The 20331-nt window shown below is 37.8% G+C and overlaps 1 protein-coding gene across 12 annotated transcripts in view; it reads left to right on the forward strand.

Moving 5' to 3' along the window:
• TRDN (triadin) overlaps nt 1-16917 on the forward strand; it is a 424466-nt gene extending 407549 nt beyond the window's left edge. For 9 of the 12 annotated variants that reach the window (XM_055433644.2, XM_055433649.2, XM_088840569.1 and 6 more), the window contains 3 exons: nt 10266-10307; nt 12095-12133; nt 14330-16917. In XM_055433644.2, coding sequence (XP_055289619.2) covers nt 10266-10307; nt 12095-12133; nt 14330-14469 — 221 coding nt within the window. In that variant the 3' untranslated portion in view covers nt 14470-16917. The remainder of the gene's footprint in view (nt 1-10265; nt 10308-12094; nt 12134-14329) is intronic. The other 3 variants (XM_088840567.1, XM_088840568.1, XM_088840571.1) reach the window with 1 other exon arrangement.
• Nucleotides 16918-20331: the final 3414 nt, after the last annotated feature.

The raw sequence follows: 20331 nt of genomic DNA on the forward strand, positions 1-20331 counted from the left end.
TATGCCACCTTTATAGTTCTGGTTTCTCATTTCTTAATTAGTAAATTCAGCGTGCAAATATGCTATCTAAGTTTGTCATAACTTTACTTCCAAGGAGCAAGCATCGTCTAATTTCATGGCTGCAGTCACCATCCACAGTGATTTTGGAGCCCAAGAAAATAAAATCTGTCACTTCTTCCACTTTTTCCCCTGTTTGCCATGAAGTGATGGGACCAGACGCCATGATCTTAGTTTTCTGGATATTGAGTTTTGAGCCAGCTTTTTCACTCTCCTCTTTCATCCTCATTCGGAAACTCTTCAGTGCCTCTCTACTTTCTGCCGTTGGAGTGATATCATGTTCATACCTGAGGTTGTTAATATTTCTCCCAGCAATCTTGATTCCATTTGTGATTCATCCAGCCTGGCATTAAGTTAAATAAGCAGAGTGACAATATACAGCCTTGTCGTGCTTCTTTCCCAGTTTGGAACCAGCTAGTTGTTCAAGATTCTAACTGTTGCTTCTTAACCTGCATACAGGTTTCACAAGAGACAGGTAAGGTGGTTGGTGTTCCCATCTCTTTAAGAATTTTCTGCAGTTTATTGTGATCCACACAGTCAAAAGCTTTAGCATAATCAATGAGGCAGAAATAGATGTTTTTCTAGAATTTCTAATCCTGATTTACATGCTAATTTTGTTCAGTATTTTTAGTTCTAACCTTTAAACTGTATGAATGTCAGATTTTATTAGTATTATTTTTTCAATCAGTATGTGTCTGTCTTTACCCATATGTTTACCAATGTCACTATTTACCATTTCATTTGCATCTCTGAATTTCTTTTGCTGTCCTACTTCTTTCAAGAATGTCTTCTTTAGAAGACATTTGGCCTTGAGCAAAACCTACTGGTGGAAAATATACTTTGTTTTCATTTCTCTGACAATGTCTTTAAGTAATCCTCATTCCTGAGAGCCCTCTGCTAGGCACATGTCTCGGTCACCAGTCATCACTCTGGACATTTCCACTGTCTCGTTTTTTCTTCTTCCACTGAGGTGAGAGAATTCTGTTATCAGTTGAATTGTCATTCCTTCCTATGTGATCTATCTTTTCTTTCTGGCTTCTTTAAATATTTTCTCTTTGCATTTTATCTGCTGCAGTTTCAGTCAAGTTTATTGGAATAAGAACCTCTTTTTATTGTGAAATGCTTCCAGTACACATATTTTTCTTTTACCAATTTGAGGGATTAATAGCCTTTATTCTTCAAACATTGTGTCTTCATTTTTTTTCTGCTGATTAGGAACGTGTTGGGTATATATATTGTTTCTTCTCTTTTAACACCTCTTTTAAGTTTTTCATCTTCTTGTGTCTCTGTGCCATATGTAGTGTAATTTGATCCATTCTAACAACGCACTCCAGTATTCTTGCCTGGAAAATCCCATGGACAGAGGACCCTGTTTAGGCTACAGTCCATGGGGTCGCAAAGAGTCGGACACGACTGAGCGATTTCACTTCACTTCACTTCAACATATATTCACTAATTATTTCTTGAACCCTATAATTTATTTTTTTCTTATCATAGTTATTTAAAAATCTTGTTATTTTCACAGTCACCTGTTGCTTGTTCTTATTTATAAATTTATATTTTATTTCTAAAACATTCATATATATTAAATTTTGCATATGAAGTACTTTGTGATATAACTTTGTTGTTTGTTGTTTCTTTGGACTCTCACTCATGATGGTCTTTTCTGTGTTTGAGACTTTATGAAATCACATTTTTTTTTCTTTCCCTCATTTCTATCTGACCTTATCTTTCTTTGTCTCTATTGTCCCTGTCCTGCTCAAATTTATTCCACTCCTAGCAATTCCTTACCATCTGAGGTGTCCCATCTTGGGAGCCAGCACTAGCTTATCAGTTTCTCAAGGTCATAGAGTACCTGATGTCCTGAGCACTCAGACTTCATGGTGAACCCTTTATGCTCACCGGCTGAACACTGGGCAAAGTCCCTCTTAGTTTCAGCTGATGATCAAAAATTATTCTCTCTCACTTTTCAGAAAATACCTGTTGGCTGTAGGAGAGTTCCTTATTTTCAGGTTTCTCAGAATCCCCATTATTTCCTTATGCTTTCTCTTCTGAAAACACTGATCCCTGCAGGTTTTTGATTGTCTGATTGTCCCCATCCACAAATATTTTAGGGTTCATTTCATTTCATAGTAAATATTGCCTGTGGTTTTTGCTATCTGTTCTTTTGGTGGAATTTGGAGGACATTTAAATACTGTAATGCTGTTATCTTCTCAAAAACCCCTGGGTCAGTTAAGATATTTTCATCCCACCATCCCTGGCAAAAAAAAAAGGATTTTAGCCCCTGCACTCCCACTTTGCTCCTTGCACACTTTGTTTTTGAGCTCCAGTTTTAATGTCATCACTTGTCCTCAGGATCACCTCACCCTTCATGTATCAGCAGGATATCTCGCCTGTTTCTGGGCAGGAGGAGGGATTCTGTTTGGAGATTTGCTTTATGTCCTCTGAGTCCAGCAACAAAAGATGTGCGTTCATAGTTGTTGCTGTCTACCATATTTTCAGAAGTATTTGTGCCTAATAGTATTTTTAATGTTGCCCACAAATCTCATTTTAACCAAGGCTCATGCCTTACTTTTCTCAATTAAAAAGTAAAATATCTGATAGTTTAGTTCTAGACAATTGTACAAAACTAAACCTGTTGTTAAAATGTAGAAAGCTTGACTCATAGAAGCCTCGATTTAATCTTCTTTCAAGCAAACGATCCTCATCCTCAGTTAATATATACAGACACAAACCTTAAAAAAAAAAAAAGAAAACACACTTCCTTGTAGTATATGGATGAAAATTTAATTCAGGATAAAATTATTGACTCGTTTTTTTGTTGGATGTCCCTTGCTGAAATGGAATATTGTTAGAGATTGTTTGCTGGAATGGGCTCTTGATGGATACTAATATCAGTGTAGGTTTTCTTAAAACAAATTATAAATGAATACATGGTAGAAATACAAAAATCCTCATAGGATAGTGGCTGATAACAGGGAAACTGGCTTTAGATGGACTGAGTTCCCATCCTGACTTAAAAGTTTGGGTAAATTGCTTAACATCTTTGTTCTCAGTAGCCTTATTTTTTGAATGTGAATAATGATATTAAAATGACCTCTTTGAAACTTTGGAAAAATTAAGTAAGATAAAATAGAGTTCACAAGTGATTTGCGCATAGTAAGTGATCATTAATTGCTATCTGTGAGGATGATGATGATAATGATGAAAAAAGGTTACTTCCCTAGAAAGAGGCAGGCTTTGCTTGTAAGCCTTTTGTAATAAAATGGATGAAAAAAAGAGATAAAATAATAATTTAAAAATCTCACTTATTTTGGTGTGGACTTAAAGCAATCCACTTTTTTAGACCATGAGTGATAAAATTCATGGAGATTTTGTTCTGGGGGGGGAGGAAATGGAGCAATTACTTTTGGCTGAAGCCTTCTAAATAGGTACTAGCTGCTGGGCTCTCTCCCTCTGATCCCTCCTTCTGCTAGACCCCAAAGAAAGTCCCCAGGGCTTCCCAAGTGGTGCTAGTGGTAAAGAACCTGCCTGCTAATGCAGTAGACATAAGAGATGTGGGTTCCATCCCCAGGTTGGGAAAATCCCCTGGAGGAGGACACAGCAACCCACTCCAGAATTCTTGCCTGGAGAATCCCACGGACAGAGGAGCCTGGCAGGCTACAGTCCAGGGGGTCACAAAGAGTCAGACACAACTGAAGGGCCTTAGTATGGCACAGCACAGAGACAGTCAGTGTAGAAGGCATGGTTGGTAAAATGTTTGTCACTGTCCATTATTAGTCTTCGGGTACCAACAATGTGGCCTCATTCATTTATTGGTGATGTTAAGTTGTTCTGACATTGCCCTCAAGACAGTCATGTTTTGTCCTTTGAGTGACAGGATAGACACTCAGAAAGGATTGCACACATTTATTGAATTCCCTTGGTTTCACTGTGTGCAAGGTTCCAAATGTGAACTGTCTCTGCATACTTTATTACTCCCTGTGGTCAATTCCAGGAATCTGTGGCTATTGCTCAGTGTAGCAATTAATTTTCTTTAAAACTCATGACCATTTTAAATAATAGCATGTGTAGAAGGAGCTGTTCACACTTGATAGCTAAAATAAACTGGCCATCAACTGTTGCCTGGAACTACTGTAGATTCTTAGGATGTATTGAAAAAATATAAACTCTTAGAATATAATATTCTATCAAGCTATTTACACATAATCTAGCAAATCAGTTGAGAAAATAATTTGAAGCTTTCAGTAAGTCTGCAGACACAAGGTGATGCTGTGAATAAGGTAAAGTGAGAGGAGTGAAGAATACAAAAATCCATGCTAAGCTATGGATTATTTTTGTGTCTATGCTTCAGGGTGCCAGATGCTTCAGTTCAGTTCAGTTCAGTCCAGTTCAGTCGCTCAGTCGTGTCCGACTCTCCGCAACCCCATGAATCACAGCACGCCAGGCCTCCCTGTCCATCACCAACTCCCGGAGTTCACTCAAACTCATGTCCATCGAGTCGGTGATGCCATCCAGCCATCTCATTCTCTGTCGTCCACTTCTCCTCCCACCCCTAATCCTTCCCAGCATCAGAGTCTTTTCCAGTGAGTCAACTGTGAGCATTTCTTGAAACTCTACACAAATCAGAATAGACTGCCAGTAGAAATAAACAGTAACTGCTGATACACACACATGCATTATTTAGGTAGTTTTTATTTATTTATCCTGTCTGCTCAGAGTATGCAGAGCAGACTGGGCACTACACAGAAACGTATTACCTGTAAAAATAACAAAAATATACAACAATATATGCCATCAATGTGCATCCTTTAACATTTTGCTTCTCTCCAAAATACAACCTCTTTTCTTCTTTTCACGTTTTTACCCACCACTACCCTCTCCAGCGCAAGTCAAGAAGCTTTGCTTCTCCCAAGATTTATCACGATGTTCCTCCTTGACTCTGTCCTTTCTTGTCTCCCCTTATCTTGCTCCCTCAATCCTGCACTTTCATTTCTCACTTTAAAAGATCCTCTTCCTCCTGCTGACAAATATCTTCCAATGATTCCCTTGTATAAAATGTCTCTTACCCTTTATGTTCCTGAAGCTCTTGTGCTTTTGTTCTGCTTTCATTTATAGCCACACTTCTGGACAAAGCTTCCCACCAATTCTTCACCACATCTTCAGATTTAACTGGAGTCCTCAATTTGAAAGTCTAAATAATACATTTTTATTCTCCATTGTTTGGGATATGATTAAATTAAAGTGGTTAGGCAAACAGAACAGGTATTACCCTTTACTCTTCATTACTGTTTTCAAAGACAGCTAGGTAACTCTTCTATTCATCCACATCAAAGAACAGATTGCTGAAAGAGCAGAGGAATACACTTACGGAAACACTGCTTCATCTCTGCTCTGCACAAGTGTATGACTCATGTGTGAATTGATTCTGTCTGAGCCTTCTGCAGATACTTGTTACACAATATAATGCTAATAGCAATATAATGTTCTAGAATCAGAGAAGACTGAGTATAGGCCGTTCTTGAGAGGTCGGATTGCTTAGTGGTGAACAGCACAGTCTCTGGAACCCAGAGTGGGTGGCTGAAGTCTGAATCCTGATTTCCCCACTTCCTAGATCCGGAACCTTCTAGACTTTAATGATCCCTTCTGTAAACGAGAATGATAATAGTACCTTCTCACAGATTTACTGAGGAGGTGAAATATGTTAGTATTCATGCTTAGAACAAAGGAGGGCAGTACAGTGCATTCTCTGTGAATTAAATATAAATCTTCATTTAAGCAGCTCTGACCCAGGCAGGTTGGAGTTCATGCCCTAGTCCTGTCAGTCACTCATTTTATGCCCTTGGGCAGTACTTCAGTTCAGAAGAGTTCAAATCAGTCGCTCAGTCGTGTCTGACTCTTTGCAAACCCATGAATCACAGCACGCCAGGCCTCCCTGTCCATCACCAACTCCCGGAGTCTATTCAAACTCATGTCCATCGAGTCGGTGATGCCATCCAGCCATCTCATCCTCTGTCATCCCCTTCTCCTCCTGCCCCCAATCCCTCCCAGCATCAGGGTCTTTTCCAGTGAGTCAGCTCTTCGCATGTGGTGGCCAAAGTATTGGAGTTTCAGCCTCAGCATCAGTCCTTCCCATGAACACCCAGGACTGATCTCCTTTAGAATGGACTGGTTGGATCTACTTGCAGTCCAAGGGACTCTCAAGAGTCTTCTCCAACACCACAGTTCAAAAGCATCAATTCTTTGGCGATCAGCTTTCTTCACAGTCCAACTCTCACCATGACCACTGGAAAAACCATAGACTTGAGTAGACGGACCTTGGTTGGAAAAATAATGTCTCTGCTTTTTAATATGCTATCTAGGTTGGTTATAACTTTCCTTCCAAGGAGTAAGCGTCTTTTAATTTAATGGCTGCAGTCACCATCTGCAGGGATTTTGGAGCCCCCTTCCCAAAAAGAAGTCAGCCACTGTTCCCACTGTTTCCCCATCTATTTCCCATGAAGTGATGGGACCAGATGCCATGATCTTCGTTTTCTGAATGTTGAGCTTCAAGCCAACCTTTTCACTCTCCTCTTTCACTTTCATCAAGAGGCTCTTTAGTTCCTCTTCACTTTCTGCCATAAGGGTAGTGTCATCTGCATATCTGAGGTTATTGATATTTCTCCCAGCAATCTTGATTCCAGCTTGTGCTTCCTCCAGTCCAGTATTTCTCATGATGTACTCTGAATATAAGTTAAATAAGCAGGGTCACAATATACAGCCTTGACGTACTTCTTTTCCTATTTGGAACGAGTCTGTTGTTCCATGTCCAGTTCTGACTGTTGCTTCCTGACCTGCATACAGGTTTCTCAAGAGGCAGGTCAGGTGGTCTGGTATTCCCATCTCTTTCAGAATGTTCCACAGTTTATTGTGATCCACACAGTCAAAGGCTTTGGCATAGTCAAGAAAGCAGAAATAGATGTTTTATTGGAACTCTCTTGCTTTTTCCATGATCCAGCGGATGTTGGCAATTTGATCTCTGGTTCCTCTGCCTTTTCTAAAACCTGCTTGAACATCTGGAAGTTCACGGTTCACGTATTGCTGAAGCCTGGCTTGGAGAATTTTGAGCATGACTTTACTAGCGTATGAGATGAGTGCAATTGTGCGGTACCTTGAGCATTCTTTGGCATTGCCTGTCTTTGGGATTGGAATGAAAACTGACCTTTTCCAGTCCTGTGGCCACTGCTAAGTTTTCCAAATCTGCTGGCATATTGAGTGCAGCACTTTCACAGCATCATCTTTCAGGATTTGAAATAGCTCAAGTGGAATTCCATCACCTCCACTAGCTTTGTTTGTAGTGATGCTCTCTGAGGCCCACTTGACTTCACATTCCAAGATGTCTGGCTCCAGGTGAGTGATCACACCATCGTGATTATCTTCATCATGAAGATCTTTTTTGTACAGTTCTTCTATGTTCTTGCCACCTCTTCTTAATATCTTCTGCTTCTGTTAGATCCATACCACTTCTGTCCTTTATTGAGCCCATCTTTGCATGAAATGTTCCCTTGATATCTCTAATTTTCTTGAAGAGATCTCTGCTGTTGCTGCTGCTAAGTCCCTTCAGTCGTATCCGACTCTGTGTGACCCCATAGACAGAAGCCCACCAAGCTCCCCCGTCCCTGGGATTCTCCAGGCAAGAACACTGGAGTGGGTTGCCATTTCCTTCTCCAATGTGTGAAAGTGAAGTCGCTCAGTCGTGTCCGACCCTTAGCGACCCCACGGACTGCAGCCTACCAGGCTCCTCCATCCATGGGATTTTCCAGACAAGAGTACTGGAGTTGAAGAGATCTCTAGTCTTTCCCATTTTGTTTTCCTCTCTTTCTTTGCATTCTGTCTATACAGGAGATTTAAAATAAGAGAAACTGTGGAAAATTCTGAAAGAGACGGGAATACCAGACCATCTGACCTGCCTCTTGAGAAACCTGTATGCAGGTCAGGAAGCAACAGTTAGAACTGGACATGGAACAACAGACTGGTTCCACATAGGAAAAGGAGTGCGTCAAGGTTGTATATGTCACCCTGCTTATTTAACTTATATGCAGAGTACATCATGAGGAATGCTGGGCTGGAAGAAGCACAAGCTGGAATCAAGATTGCTGGGAGAAATATCAATAACCTCATATATGCAGATGACACCACCCTTATGGCAGAAAGTGAGGAGGAACTCAAAAGCCTCTTGATGAAAGAGGAGAGTGAAAAGGTTGGTTTGAAGCTCAACATTCAGAAAACAAAGATCATGGCATCTGGTCCCACCACTTCATGGGAAATAGATGGGGAAACAGTGGAAGCAGTGTCAGACTTTATTTTTGGGGGCTCCAAAATCCCTGCAGATGGTGACTACAGCCATGAAATTAAAAGACGCTTACTCCTTGGAAGGAAAGTTATGACCAACCTAGATAGCATATTAAAAAGCAGAAACATTACTTTGCCAACCAAGGTCCGTCTAGTCAAGGCTATGGTTTTTCCCGTGGTTATGTATGGATGTGAGAGTTGGACTGTGAAGAAAGCTGACCGCAGAAGAATTGATGCTTTTGAACTGTGGTGCTGGAGAAGACTCTTGAGAGTCCCTTGGACTCAAGGAGATCCAACCAGTCCATTCTAAAGGAGATCAGTCCTGGGTGTTCATTGGAAGGACTTATGCTAAAACTGAAACTGCAATACTTTGGCCACCTCATGCGAAGAGTTGACTCACTGGAAAAGATTCTGATGCTGGGAGGGATTGGGTGTGGGAGGAGATGGGGATGACAGAGAATGAGATGGCTGAATGGCATCACCGACTTGATGGACATGAGTTTGAGTGAACTCCAGGAGTTGGTGATGGACAGGGAGACCTGGTGTGCTGTGATTCATGGGGTCGCAAAGAGTCGGACACGACTGAGAGACTGAACTGAACTGAACTGAACTGATGCAGACAAGTGCTGTGGGGATTGAATATGCCAGTACATGTGAAATTACTTAATAGGACCCAGGAGATGGTTTAAGTGTTAGGAAATATTAACTCGTATTGCCATCATTAATAGTGATGTCTCAACCCTCCCAGTTTTGTCCATTAACACAGTGCATATCTCTTTTAAACTTTTCCAGATATCGTGCCTTCCTTGTCTTGCTTCATTCATGGCTGGCCAACACCACAACTTAACTCATAGAAAAATTAACTTTTCATGATTCCCAGTTTATGAGTACTTCTTGGGTTTTCCTCATTGCTGGGAATGGCACCACCATCTTTCTTCAATCTTAATAAAAACGATGTTACCGCTTTTTGTAGTCATCTCTTGCACTCACAGTGTTCAATTCCATTTAACTCTACATACAAAGCCTCATTTACTCTCAACTTCTTCAGTGAGTCCTAGTTGCAGAAATCACTGGTTTCTGGGTTGACTATGAAAATGCATTCCCTATTTCTTTTATCTGAATCCATTCTCACATATTCTAGTTTTGTCATTTTTACTAAGCACATCTAAAATATTCTTTTTCTCTTAAACAGCTTCCACTTGCTGAGACAACTCAGCCTGACCTATAAAAACTTTGCACTTGACAATCATTATAAGTGCTAAAAATTTGATATAAATATGTAAAGATCATTTAATTATGTTGTATTAGAATAATCTCCTACTTAAAATTACTGCCACATTATTTCACTATGGATCTTTTAAGTAGACTGCAGAAAAAACCATGCAATGTATGTAATGCACCTGAAGGGTCATTGTTTATGTCTGAGCTTTTATTCAACTTTTAATGCCATTTCATTGTCTTTACAATTGTCAGAAGTCAGCTAACAAAAGATGTGGATGGAGTATTTCCTCTTGATCCGCCATATGTGTATACATTTATTTACCTAAAATTCCCTAAATTCCAAAAGCGACTGTGGTTTGGGGAGGTAGTTTTAGGAGTCAGAGGAGGACAGGCACGTTTGGGAGGATCACTGCAGGTCCTGCTTGCCCCCACCAGACTGCTGGCCTGCTGACCACTGGCCTAGCACAGCATCTGTTTCCTCCCCACTGTCTGTCCAAGTCAGGCAAGTTGCTTTATTTGTTAGAAAGTTCTTGTTCATAGAGATACTTGATGCTTAGTTTATAGACTGAGACCTTCTATCTCTTAAAAACCCCTAAATACAGTATCTCCTCTTTGAAATAGGTCATGAATTGATACATCTTTCTTTACTCTCTAGGGGAAGATTCTGAAGATGTACCAACTTCAAAGAAAGCTAAAGGTAAGATTGTTATCTTCAGTTCACTATGAGTTTTCTCATCTGTAAAATTTTTTCTGTTTTATTTAACTATCTGGTTCTCAGCTTTACCGAAGCAAAGTTTAGATGGTACACTTATCTGTAAACAGCTTCTGTACACTATTTGGAAAACATGTATGTGTATATATATATATATATAAAACATGCTATATATATATATTATACATCTGTATATATTATATATCTCTGTGTATCTCTATATATTTAAGACTAACTGGACACTGATTTATTTACAAGTAATTATTAAATAATTTGTAGGCCAATCAGACTATAAGAGAAATATTTCAAAATTATCATTTCACAAATGTTGTTTGACAGAAGGAGGACCACATAAATGTTCAAATATGATATTGACGTGTTTATTAAGAAAGATTGAGATAGCTTGACTATATTAGCAACAATAGCATAAAGAAATGTGGAAGGAAGGAGGGAGAGAAAGAGGGAGGGAAGACTGACCTCAAACCTCAGAAAAATTTGCTACAACCAGATACATGACCTTAGGCGAGTATTTCCAGGACTAAATTTATTCATCTGTATTGTAAGGTTTTCAACTAATTTAATTTAATGCATTTTTTTTCCTGAAGGGTTTCCTGGCTTCCTAGTTTGGCTTGTTATATGATAGATATTTTCTATTCCACTTTCAGACTTGCCTATGGACAATAAGAGTTTGCCTAAGATGTACTCTTATCATCAAAATACAAGTTTTGTGGCAGTGTCTGGAATTCATTAATAGTGTGGAAAACAGCACTTTGAGAAAAGACACAAGAGAATAGGTTTTTGATTCTTATGAGATGATTTACACTTAAGATATTTTTGAATACTAAACTTTGGGGGGTTTTATAAAACAATTATTAAGAACAATAACTTATTTTTACTTCTAGAACATAACTTCTCAAACAACTTTATATACAAATCATTTCAAAATCTTTTTGAAATGAAATAAATTGATATTGGAGGCCAATAACTGTGTTTATATCAGCTTCTCAAATAATCTTAGAACTACTGGTTCATGGATCACACTTTGAGAAGGAAGTTTTTTTAACTCGTTTAGAATTTGATGAAATCTAAAACCTACTTCAGATGAAACACACACACGTTCATATCTTAACACTTCATAGGTTTATAAGAAACTCGTGAAAGTTTATCTGTATACACCAGTTAAGAACGTCTAACCTGGGAAATGGGGTTCAAATGAATAGTGTTAATTCATCCTTCATTAGATAAACACATGGTGCATATCACTTCAGCAAAAGAGCCCTTGAGTCACCTGAGAAAAGGAAAGGATACAGGATACCAGCCTGCTGCTATTCTTTCATGACAAGGATGTCCATTAAAACTCACGTGTCTCACAAGTTTAAAATTATTTTGATTAAAACATTTGTTTCATAGCAAGATTCCATCCTTACTATAACTCTGAGCATCAAAAACCTCTTCAAAGGAAGGAATAAGTGTCAAGCCAGCCCTTCATTAACATCCAACACATCAGGACCAGTTTCTATGTGAACAATTGCCTGCAGCATTTTCCATTCTTTCATTGCCTCTTCTTCTATTACTGGCTTTTAACTTACTAAAGTTTGTAGTTAAAGACTGAACAGAATCTGAATAAGAACCTAGAATTTATTATAAGGAGGGCGAATAACTCCTGTTTCTTTCACATTGTGCACCTTTTAAGACATTTTCATTTCCCTACATATTTGTATAATAACTATGAATGTACAAGGTAATTACTTTCATATTTTTGTATCCACTAGAAGAAGCTGAAGATGTATCTTCCACAAAGAAGCAGAAAAGTAAGTTTTAAAAAAATAAATAAATAAAACCATTAAGGCATTCTGTAGCTGGTACAAATAAACTGAAAGTTTAGACTCTCTTAAGAAAACCAGCATTAGAAGAAAAAGATTTTTAGCACATACGTGGAGAATAACATTAAAGTAGGTCACTTACATTTCAAAGAGAAGTTCTGCACTTTTCATGTCAGTCAAGAGGCACATATTTGGAGGAATTACAAAGTAATGACAGAAGTGGCATTTATTGCAAACCATTCTACACAGCTCTGATCCTGAAACACTCTAACTGAATCTGTGCTTAAATGTGTGTTACTGCTTGCTTTATGAAAAGACAGCTGAAGTGATATGATGAAATTTTTTACCTCAAAAAGAAAAAAAATGTAGAAATAGGTCTCAGCAATTCAATTGCTTAGAAACTCACTTCTAAGACTCAAAGTTCCTTTTTTCTCAATATATGGCAGGCTGTTAATATTCAATCTTTGGGATCGTTGATTTTATAATGCAGTCAATATTCATAGGCAGTTACAAAATTCAATGTCCTATTTTCTTATTATTCCAGCACATCCAAATTAGAAATTCTTTCTTCAGATGGTAAAGCAATACATCTTGAATTCACATATGCATAAAAGTCATTGCTGCACAGACTAAAGGAAGCAATTTTTTAAATAAGTATAACCAAAGTTTGTTTCACATAAGGCTTTTGAAATAAAAAGCAGACATTTATCTGAGGAAATAATATCAATAATGTTCTCTGGGTTCCACAATCTTTCTTAAATGTATTTCTGAAGGAAATTACCAAAATGACCTCTATAATAGTAAACACTTCCTGTTATATTATTATATGTGAATCATTGAAAAAATATCAAGAGCCTACTATGTTTTAAGCAGTGTTTAGATGCTGCAGCCACTGCAACAGATGAGGGATAACAAATTATAATCCTTCATATAATCAGGTTGTATGAAATAAGAAATAAATAAGTAGTCTTAATACTTTCAGATACGGTTGCAAAATCCATAAAGCCAATCTAAGCATGTTTTTGATTTATATAGCAATGCTTTCCCAATTGTTCACCTACTTGTATCAATTTGTGGCTGTATCACATAACTCAAAATCTCTTATTTCATAAATAATTATTAAAACATAAGATAGGTGGATTATATTGATGTCAATTTCCTGGTTGGGATATTATAGTATCATTCATTTCTAAAAGATGTTGCCATTGGTGAACACTAGGTGACAGATACATGGGCTCTCTTTGCATCATTTCTTACAACTTCATGTGACTCTTCAATGATCTCAAAGTAAAAATTTTAATTAAAAAGAAGTAAATAAAATAATTCCATTTTTTAGTAAAAAGCAAAAGTGTCAAATATTTTCAGTTCACTTGGGGGATTTACCGTAGCAAAACAATATTTTCATCTTTCCATGAAGCAGTTCTATAGTTTGACATTCATGAGCCTTTTATAGAACACCTAGAATGTGCAGCTACAATGATATTTTCACTCACAACCATTTGGCATCAATAAAATAAATGTCAGAACAGTGCCTGTGAACGAGAAGGCTCAGCTGGAAGGTAGCTTGATCCTGATGGCCTCTCCCCCTTTGAGTACTGGTGCTGCCATTCCTCCTTCACGCAGGCTCAGCTTTACTGCCATCCTTCTCTGTAGCCTGTTCAACCCCAACCCTAGACTCTCACAACCTTGGCGAGGGTGCAGGGGCGAAGGTTGTGTTACTGCCCCTCTTTGAGGCTAAAACAAAATAGAAAACAATTCTGGATAAGATAAAGAGGAAAGAAGAACTAAATTCAAGATTTCTCCAAACCATTTTCATCAGTGAAAAAGCTCAGTGATTAAAGTCAGCTGACATCATGGGTGATGAAATCAGACTAATCCCTTGTTGTCTCCCTTAGCTTCTTTCTACCCTTGCTTTGCTCTATTCTACTTCCTAAGCCCTTAGACGCATGTGGATTTAACTAGCTTCCCCCGCCCCATATTCCACATACTACAAGCTGCAATTATCGTTCTCTTTCCTGGCCAGTTGCAAGAAGTCTGTGGTTGGTTGACAGAATGCTGGCTGTTGCAAGACTATCTGTCTGTGGAACCCATGCCCATATGCATTGAATTAGACTGCCTCGCAATGCTTTACCTGTTCCTAATTCTAGCTGCTTTTTAAATAAATCATCATCCTCTTTTTCTTAGCCCCCATCAGCTTCTTCCAGTGTGTCTACTTGGATGGATATAATGGCTATGGATTTCAGTTTCCTGTCACTCCTGTGCACCACCCTGGAGAGAGCTCTGGCCAACCAAATTCTCCAGGACAGAAGCAACAACGACAATAAGACACATACGCACAGCCCTTGCAAATCGCTTTAGGATTTTGCAAATAGCATCTTTTGTTTGTCTACGGTGACACAGGCAATTGAAATCATGTAGTCCAGGGGATTTCTTTGGAAATGTTTTACTCTTCTGCCTGGTGTAGAAAGGGTGAGCAAAGGGACTGAATCATAAGCAGACAAGTTGGAGGGTCTGGCGCTCAAGAATCTGTGGTTTGTTTGTTGCTGGGTGTGCGTGCTTATATTTTTCTGTTTCCAATCACCTTAAGGTTGTTCACAAATTAACTTAAATTTTTACTTAATAATGCTCTTTTAAACATAATTGACACAATTACAAAGTGAAATTTCTGACTTCAGTTAGATATTTACTTTTAAGTGAAAACACAGACTATGCTTTAAGTTTAAAGGCTTTAGGAGCTTATACAAAAGCTGCTCTTTTGCATCATGTAGGTATCTAAACTCAATTTACCCAATATATTGATATTCAATAGTTTAATTTTATTTCTGTATGTATATCTATTTTAATTGTGACTCTTCTCTAAAAATGGGTAACAGTTTCACCAAAGAATGCTTTAAGTTCCTTGTGATGCTCTTTTAGAGCTCAAAATATCTCTGAACTTTAGACATGATAAGATGGAGTGGAAACGCTTGATGAATCTTATCACTAAGATTTGTCTTGAATTACAATTAGGAAATTCACTCCAGTGGAAATACGCCATCTAATTAGGCAAGTCTGGTGAATCATTTGTTTAAATACAAGCAAATGAGATGTAGACTAGCCAGATTTCTCCAGACTGGGTGAAATTTTAGATCAGTCACCAAATTTGGGTTGCAGATGCAAGAGGATTTTCATTTCACTTTATAGGATCATTCTATGGAGTTAAATAGGTTTTATTGCTCGGAACAAAAAAAATATGAATTGTCATCAAAGTTGAAGGAACACATTTTAACCATTAAGTTTGCCATGAGATATCTTACTTGTTTTCTAGGTAATTAGTTGCCAGTGCCAATGAAATGAATAACAATCTTTAACTTATTTGATGATGCATCACTGGGGAAAACAACTATACTTTTGCCATCCTTTGTCTCTCAGTGATATAAACACGTACGTTTTTTAAACTACATTTTTCTAACAACAATAAAAGTCATGCCAGGGAATTCCCTGGCAGTAGAGTGGTTAGGATTCCACACTTCCACTGCTGGGAGCACAGATTTGATCCCTGGCCAGGGAACTAAGATCCTTCATGTCACGTGGTACAGTCTAAATAAATAAATGAATAAATGTCATGCCACTGTGACTTTTATTATGTTTACAGTAGCAATTTAACTTCTGACACATTAACTCAGGAAGTAAACTGAATTACTCTTTCTGGCTTTATAATCATCTTCAGCAAAGTCCGAAGGAGCCAGAGCCAATACTAGCCAAGTGATTTATTTTCAAGGACTGAAACTAAGTTCTTTATGTCCAAGATGTAAAACAGTGTTTCACTGGAATATCATTAGGCTAGGGCATCAGTAACATGTTAATGATTAATAACGAATTTTCAGTGACTTTTGTGAATAGTTAGTCTTGGCCACTGGCTGGTGGACCTAACTTACACCACAAAAGCCAATGATATGATGAACCAAGATTAATGCCACTCCATATGGAGGGCTGCCTGGAAGTATATAACTTCAGTACCAATCAGATGGTACCATCTTATAAAGTCTCTTCTTGTAACAATGAAAACTTGTGGGTAGGACAATGGATGAAGTTTGCTGCTCAACTACTCCTCCAGCTTGTCCAATCTAATGACTAAAGGAATACAGAGGAAATATGATGGTTTTCTCAATTTCATGGAAAAGAATGGTTTATCCATTCATTCTTTTCGTTCAAGGACTGTTGAGCATTTACTCTTTCTGAGGCACTGTGTTAGGCACTGGGCCGTATAAGAAAAATATCAGAGATAAATTCTGTTCCCAGTGCTATCCTGACACAATATGTGGCCTTGGAAAATTTGCTAAACATACTGTGCTTATTTTTCCCGTGTGTAAAATACGGATTTCTGGACAAACAACGTTATACCTCACAGATGTACCGTGGAGACTGACAAAATATCTTAATATGGCCATGACAAAAAAAAATGTCTAAAATAATACTTTTGAATGTGGCACTACTTGTTCCTCTGAGTGTTTTACTATATTATATTATGGTCTCTTTCATTCTTATTATGAAAAATATTTGATAAAAAATAAAATATGATAGTTCCTTATAATTAGACAACTCGATTATGCTGTAAACAATATTAACAATGTTGTTAAGGTGTATCTTCTTGAAGTTACAATGAAATAGCACATGAAAATTATTAACTAAACTCTCATCTGTTCATACAGTTCCATCAAATAAAGTATTTCTAGTCCTTTCATGTTTGTACTTTACATTTTAAAATGAAAAGATAAATGGTTGGCTTAAAAGTCATTGTCTTTAATAGTTCACTCATAATTCATGTCATATTGGTTATGAATGTGTAAGTAGTTGATAATTGTTTTAGTTCATTTTGTCTGATTGGTATGGGCTGCTCATTTCAGTTCTCTTCTCTTTACCTTCTCTTAATAGATAAGGTCTATAGAAGATAAATATAGGTCTAAGAAGATAAATGAAGATCTATAGAAGATAAATAATTACCTAAGGTTTTAAATTTATGTTTAGTTTTTATAAAGCCTGATAATGGGGCCAGGCTTTTCTGGAACAATTCACATGAAATGCCCCAGTGTATTATTTCCTTCTGGTACAACCCATCAAAACTCCTCACTGTAATATTTTGGAAATTTGAACTATATGTTAAGAGTATTTCTTTGAGTTATTTTGCTGCAAAAAATCAAAGAGAATAACCAATATTATTCCTGATAGAAAATTCAAGGATGACCTAGCTAAGTTGACAGTACAGAAAACGAACCTAATCCTTATACAAATGCATAACTTTGTCCAAGGTAGCCAACTGCACGAAAGCCAGGCCTAGAACATTAGTCAGCTAGCTCCCAATTGCCCTTAACTTTGTCCTCAGGATACAGTTATAAATCTTAGCTAGTTTAATCCAGCATCTCAAAATTTATTTTTTAATTATAACCAGTAATGTAATCCTATGTGGAAAGACTTGCTTTTTTCTACATGAGAGCCTAAAGGGACTTCAAGAGTTTCATTCATTTGCTTTAGAGATAAAGGAACTGAATCTCAGAGATGTTAGGTGACATGCCAAAGGGTCGCATTGCTAACTAATAATAGAAGTAGACTGAGAACTGGGATCTTCTGTTTTCTAATCCACAGCATATAACCCACCCCATGTGACTCCATGTTGAACTCTCCACCATCATAAACTATATCTGTCATTTACACACTCATTAAGATGTATAAACTCAGCACAACTTCCCAGTAACTGACTTCCTGACAACACTTTTTGCCCTACTCCTTTCAGACCACTACTACTGCTACCTTGTACATGCTGCTGCTGCTGCTGCCAAGTCGCTTCAGTCGTGTCCGACTTTGTGTGACCCCATAGACGGCAGCCACCAGGCTCCGCCGTCCCTGGGATTCTCCAGGCAAGAACACTGGAGTGGGTTGCCATTTCCTTCTCCAGTGCATGAAAGTGAAAAGTGAAAGAGAAGTCGCTTAGTCGTATCCGACTCTTAGCGACTCCATGGACTGCAGCCCACCAAGCTCCTCCGTCCATGGGATTTTCCAGGCAAGAGTACTGGAGTGGGGTGCCATTGCCTTCTCCACCTTGTACCTGCTCCCCTCCTTAATTACGAAGTGAAGTGAGCTCAGTTGCACTACTCTTTGCAATCCCATGGAATTCTCCAAGCCAGAATACTGGAGTGGGTAGCCTTTCCCTTCTCCAGGGAATCTTCCCAACCCAGGAATTGAACCAGGGTCTTCTGCATTGAGGGCAGATTCTTTACCAACTGAGCTATCAGGGAAACCCTCATTAATCATACATGTCGACAAAACATTTAGAAATTCCTGTGGATGCTTTCCTTTGTGTATAGAAATAGTTTTATTTTTCCACACTATTTAACTGTAAAAAAGTTATAAGTCACTGCTGCTGCTGTTGCTGCTAAGTCACTTCAGTTGTGTCCGACTCTGTGCGACCCCATAGACGGCAGCCCACCGGGCTCCCCAGTCCATGGGATTCTCCAGGCAAGAACACTGGTGTGGGTTGCCATTTCCTTCTCCAATCATAAGTCTCTGAAAGACCCCAAATATTTGCTCCAAATATGAAAAAAACAACTCTCTTAAATTAATCTCAATACAACCAAAGATGCAGGTTAACAAAATAAGTAAGGAAAACAGATGCTTACAAAAATACATTTAGACTGTAAAGGAAAGCTCAAATTAAATGATGAATTAGTGCATATTAATAAATAAGTCATACAAATTTCAGAAGAAGTGCATGTTAATAAAGTAGTATTAGCAATATATATAGGTTTATATATTTAATATTATATATATTATATATCCCAAACACCTTCAGATTTTCTAAATCAATGACAACAGGATATCCTTCAAATCATTGAATCAGAACCCATAGAGCTTGTAAGATATCTGTGGAAAGGTAGTGCCCTGAATAGAAAGTTGAGATAGAACACCAGTTGACCCATGGACCCCAGACACCGCTGCAGCATCAAACATTTGTTAGAATATCTGAAGGTGTTTCAGCAATGTAAGTTAGTGAAGGCAGTGTCAAAGTAAATATTATTGCATCTTAAAACAATTGACATATGTCTATGCTTAGGAAGAACTCTCTCTCCCTCTCGTATTCAGAATTCAATGACAAATCATTTGTATATATATGATGCCATCATGGACAGAGTTGGGATGACTTGAACAGAAGTTGTATTCTTTAAAAAGGAGGCAATGTTTCATAGAAAAACAAGACAACTCTCAATTCTAGCAATTTTAAGTACAAATATAGTAAATAATTAATTCAAGTATTTTCATCTTTGAAACATCTACGCATGAAAAACTATTTTTCAAACTGGGAATAGATTAATGTTGTTCAAATCCAAAATGATAGCTTATAAAGGTGTACATAGAAAGTGTCCTCCCATCCCATTCTTCTTGCTTCAGTTTCCCATCCATTTCTTTACTTCCCATAGCTAATTACATTGATGGATTCTTGTGTGTCCTTCCTATGAAAATACAAATGTAAACTAATATATGTTCTCATTTTGATTCTTTTCTTACATAAACATTATATACCATAAACATTGTTTCATACTTTCAAATGTATCTTGAATTATATGTTTAAACGAGTGAATACAGAGCTTCCTTATTAGTACGGACAGATACAGACAGGTAAATGTGTCTAATGCACACATCTTGAGTGGAAAGCTAGAAGCCTCTATAAAACTACCAGTTAGGTCAAGATACAGAATATTAATTGCAATACAGAAGCCTCTTTCATATTTCATCTGGTTAATATCCTTGTGCTTGGTTGTGTCCAACTCTTTGTGATCCCATGGACTGTAGTTACCAGGCTCCTTTGTCCATGGAATTTTGCAGGCAAGAATACTGGAATAGGGTGCCATTTCCTTCTCCAGAGGATCTTCCCGAAAAAGGGATCGAACCCACATCTCTTGTGTCTCCTGCATTGGCAGGTGGGTTCTTTATCACTAGTTCCACCTGGAAGCAAATATCCCCTGCATAACCACTAGGCTGACTTTATCATCAAAGAAATGTCTTCATTGTTGTGACATGCATATAAATGAAATCATAAATTAGGTATCTTTATGTCATTATACCGGTAAGATACACTCAAATTATTATTGTTTACATTCTAAGGAAGTAGTTTATCTGTTTTCATTGTCTTATAGCATTCATGTATGTATGCA

Source organism: Moschus berezovskii, chromosome 10 (assembly GCF_049115385.1).
Source record: "Moschus berezovskii isolate FMDL1 chromosome 10, NW_MosBer_1.0, whole genome shotgun sequence".
Classification (NCBI taxonomy): Eukaryota; Metazoa; Chordata; class Mammalia; order Artiodactyla; family Moschidae; genus Moschus; species Moschus berezovskii.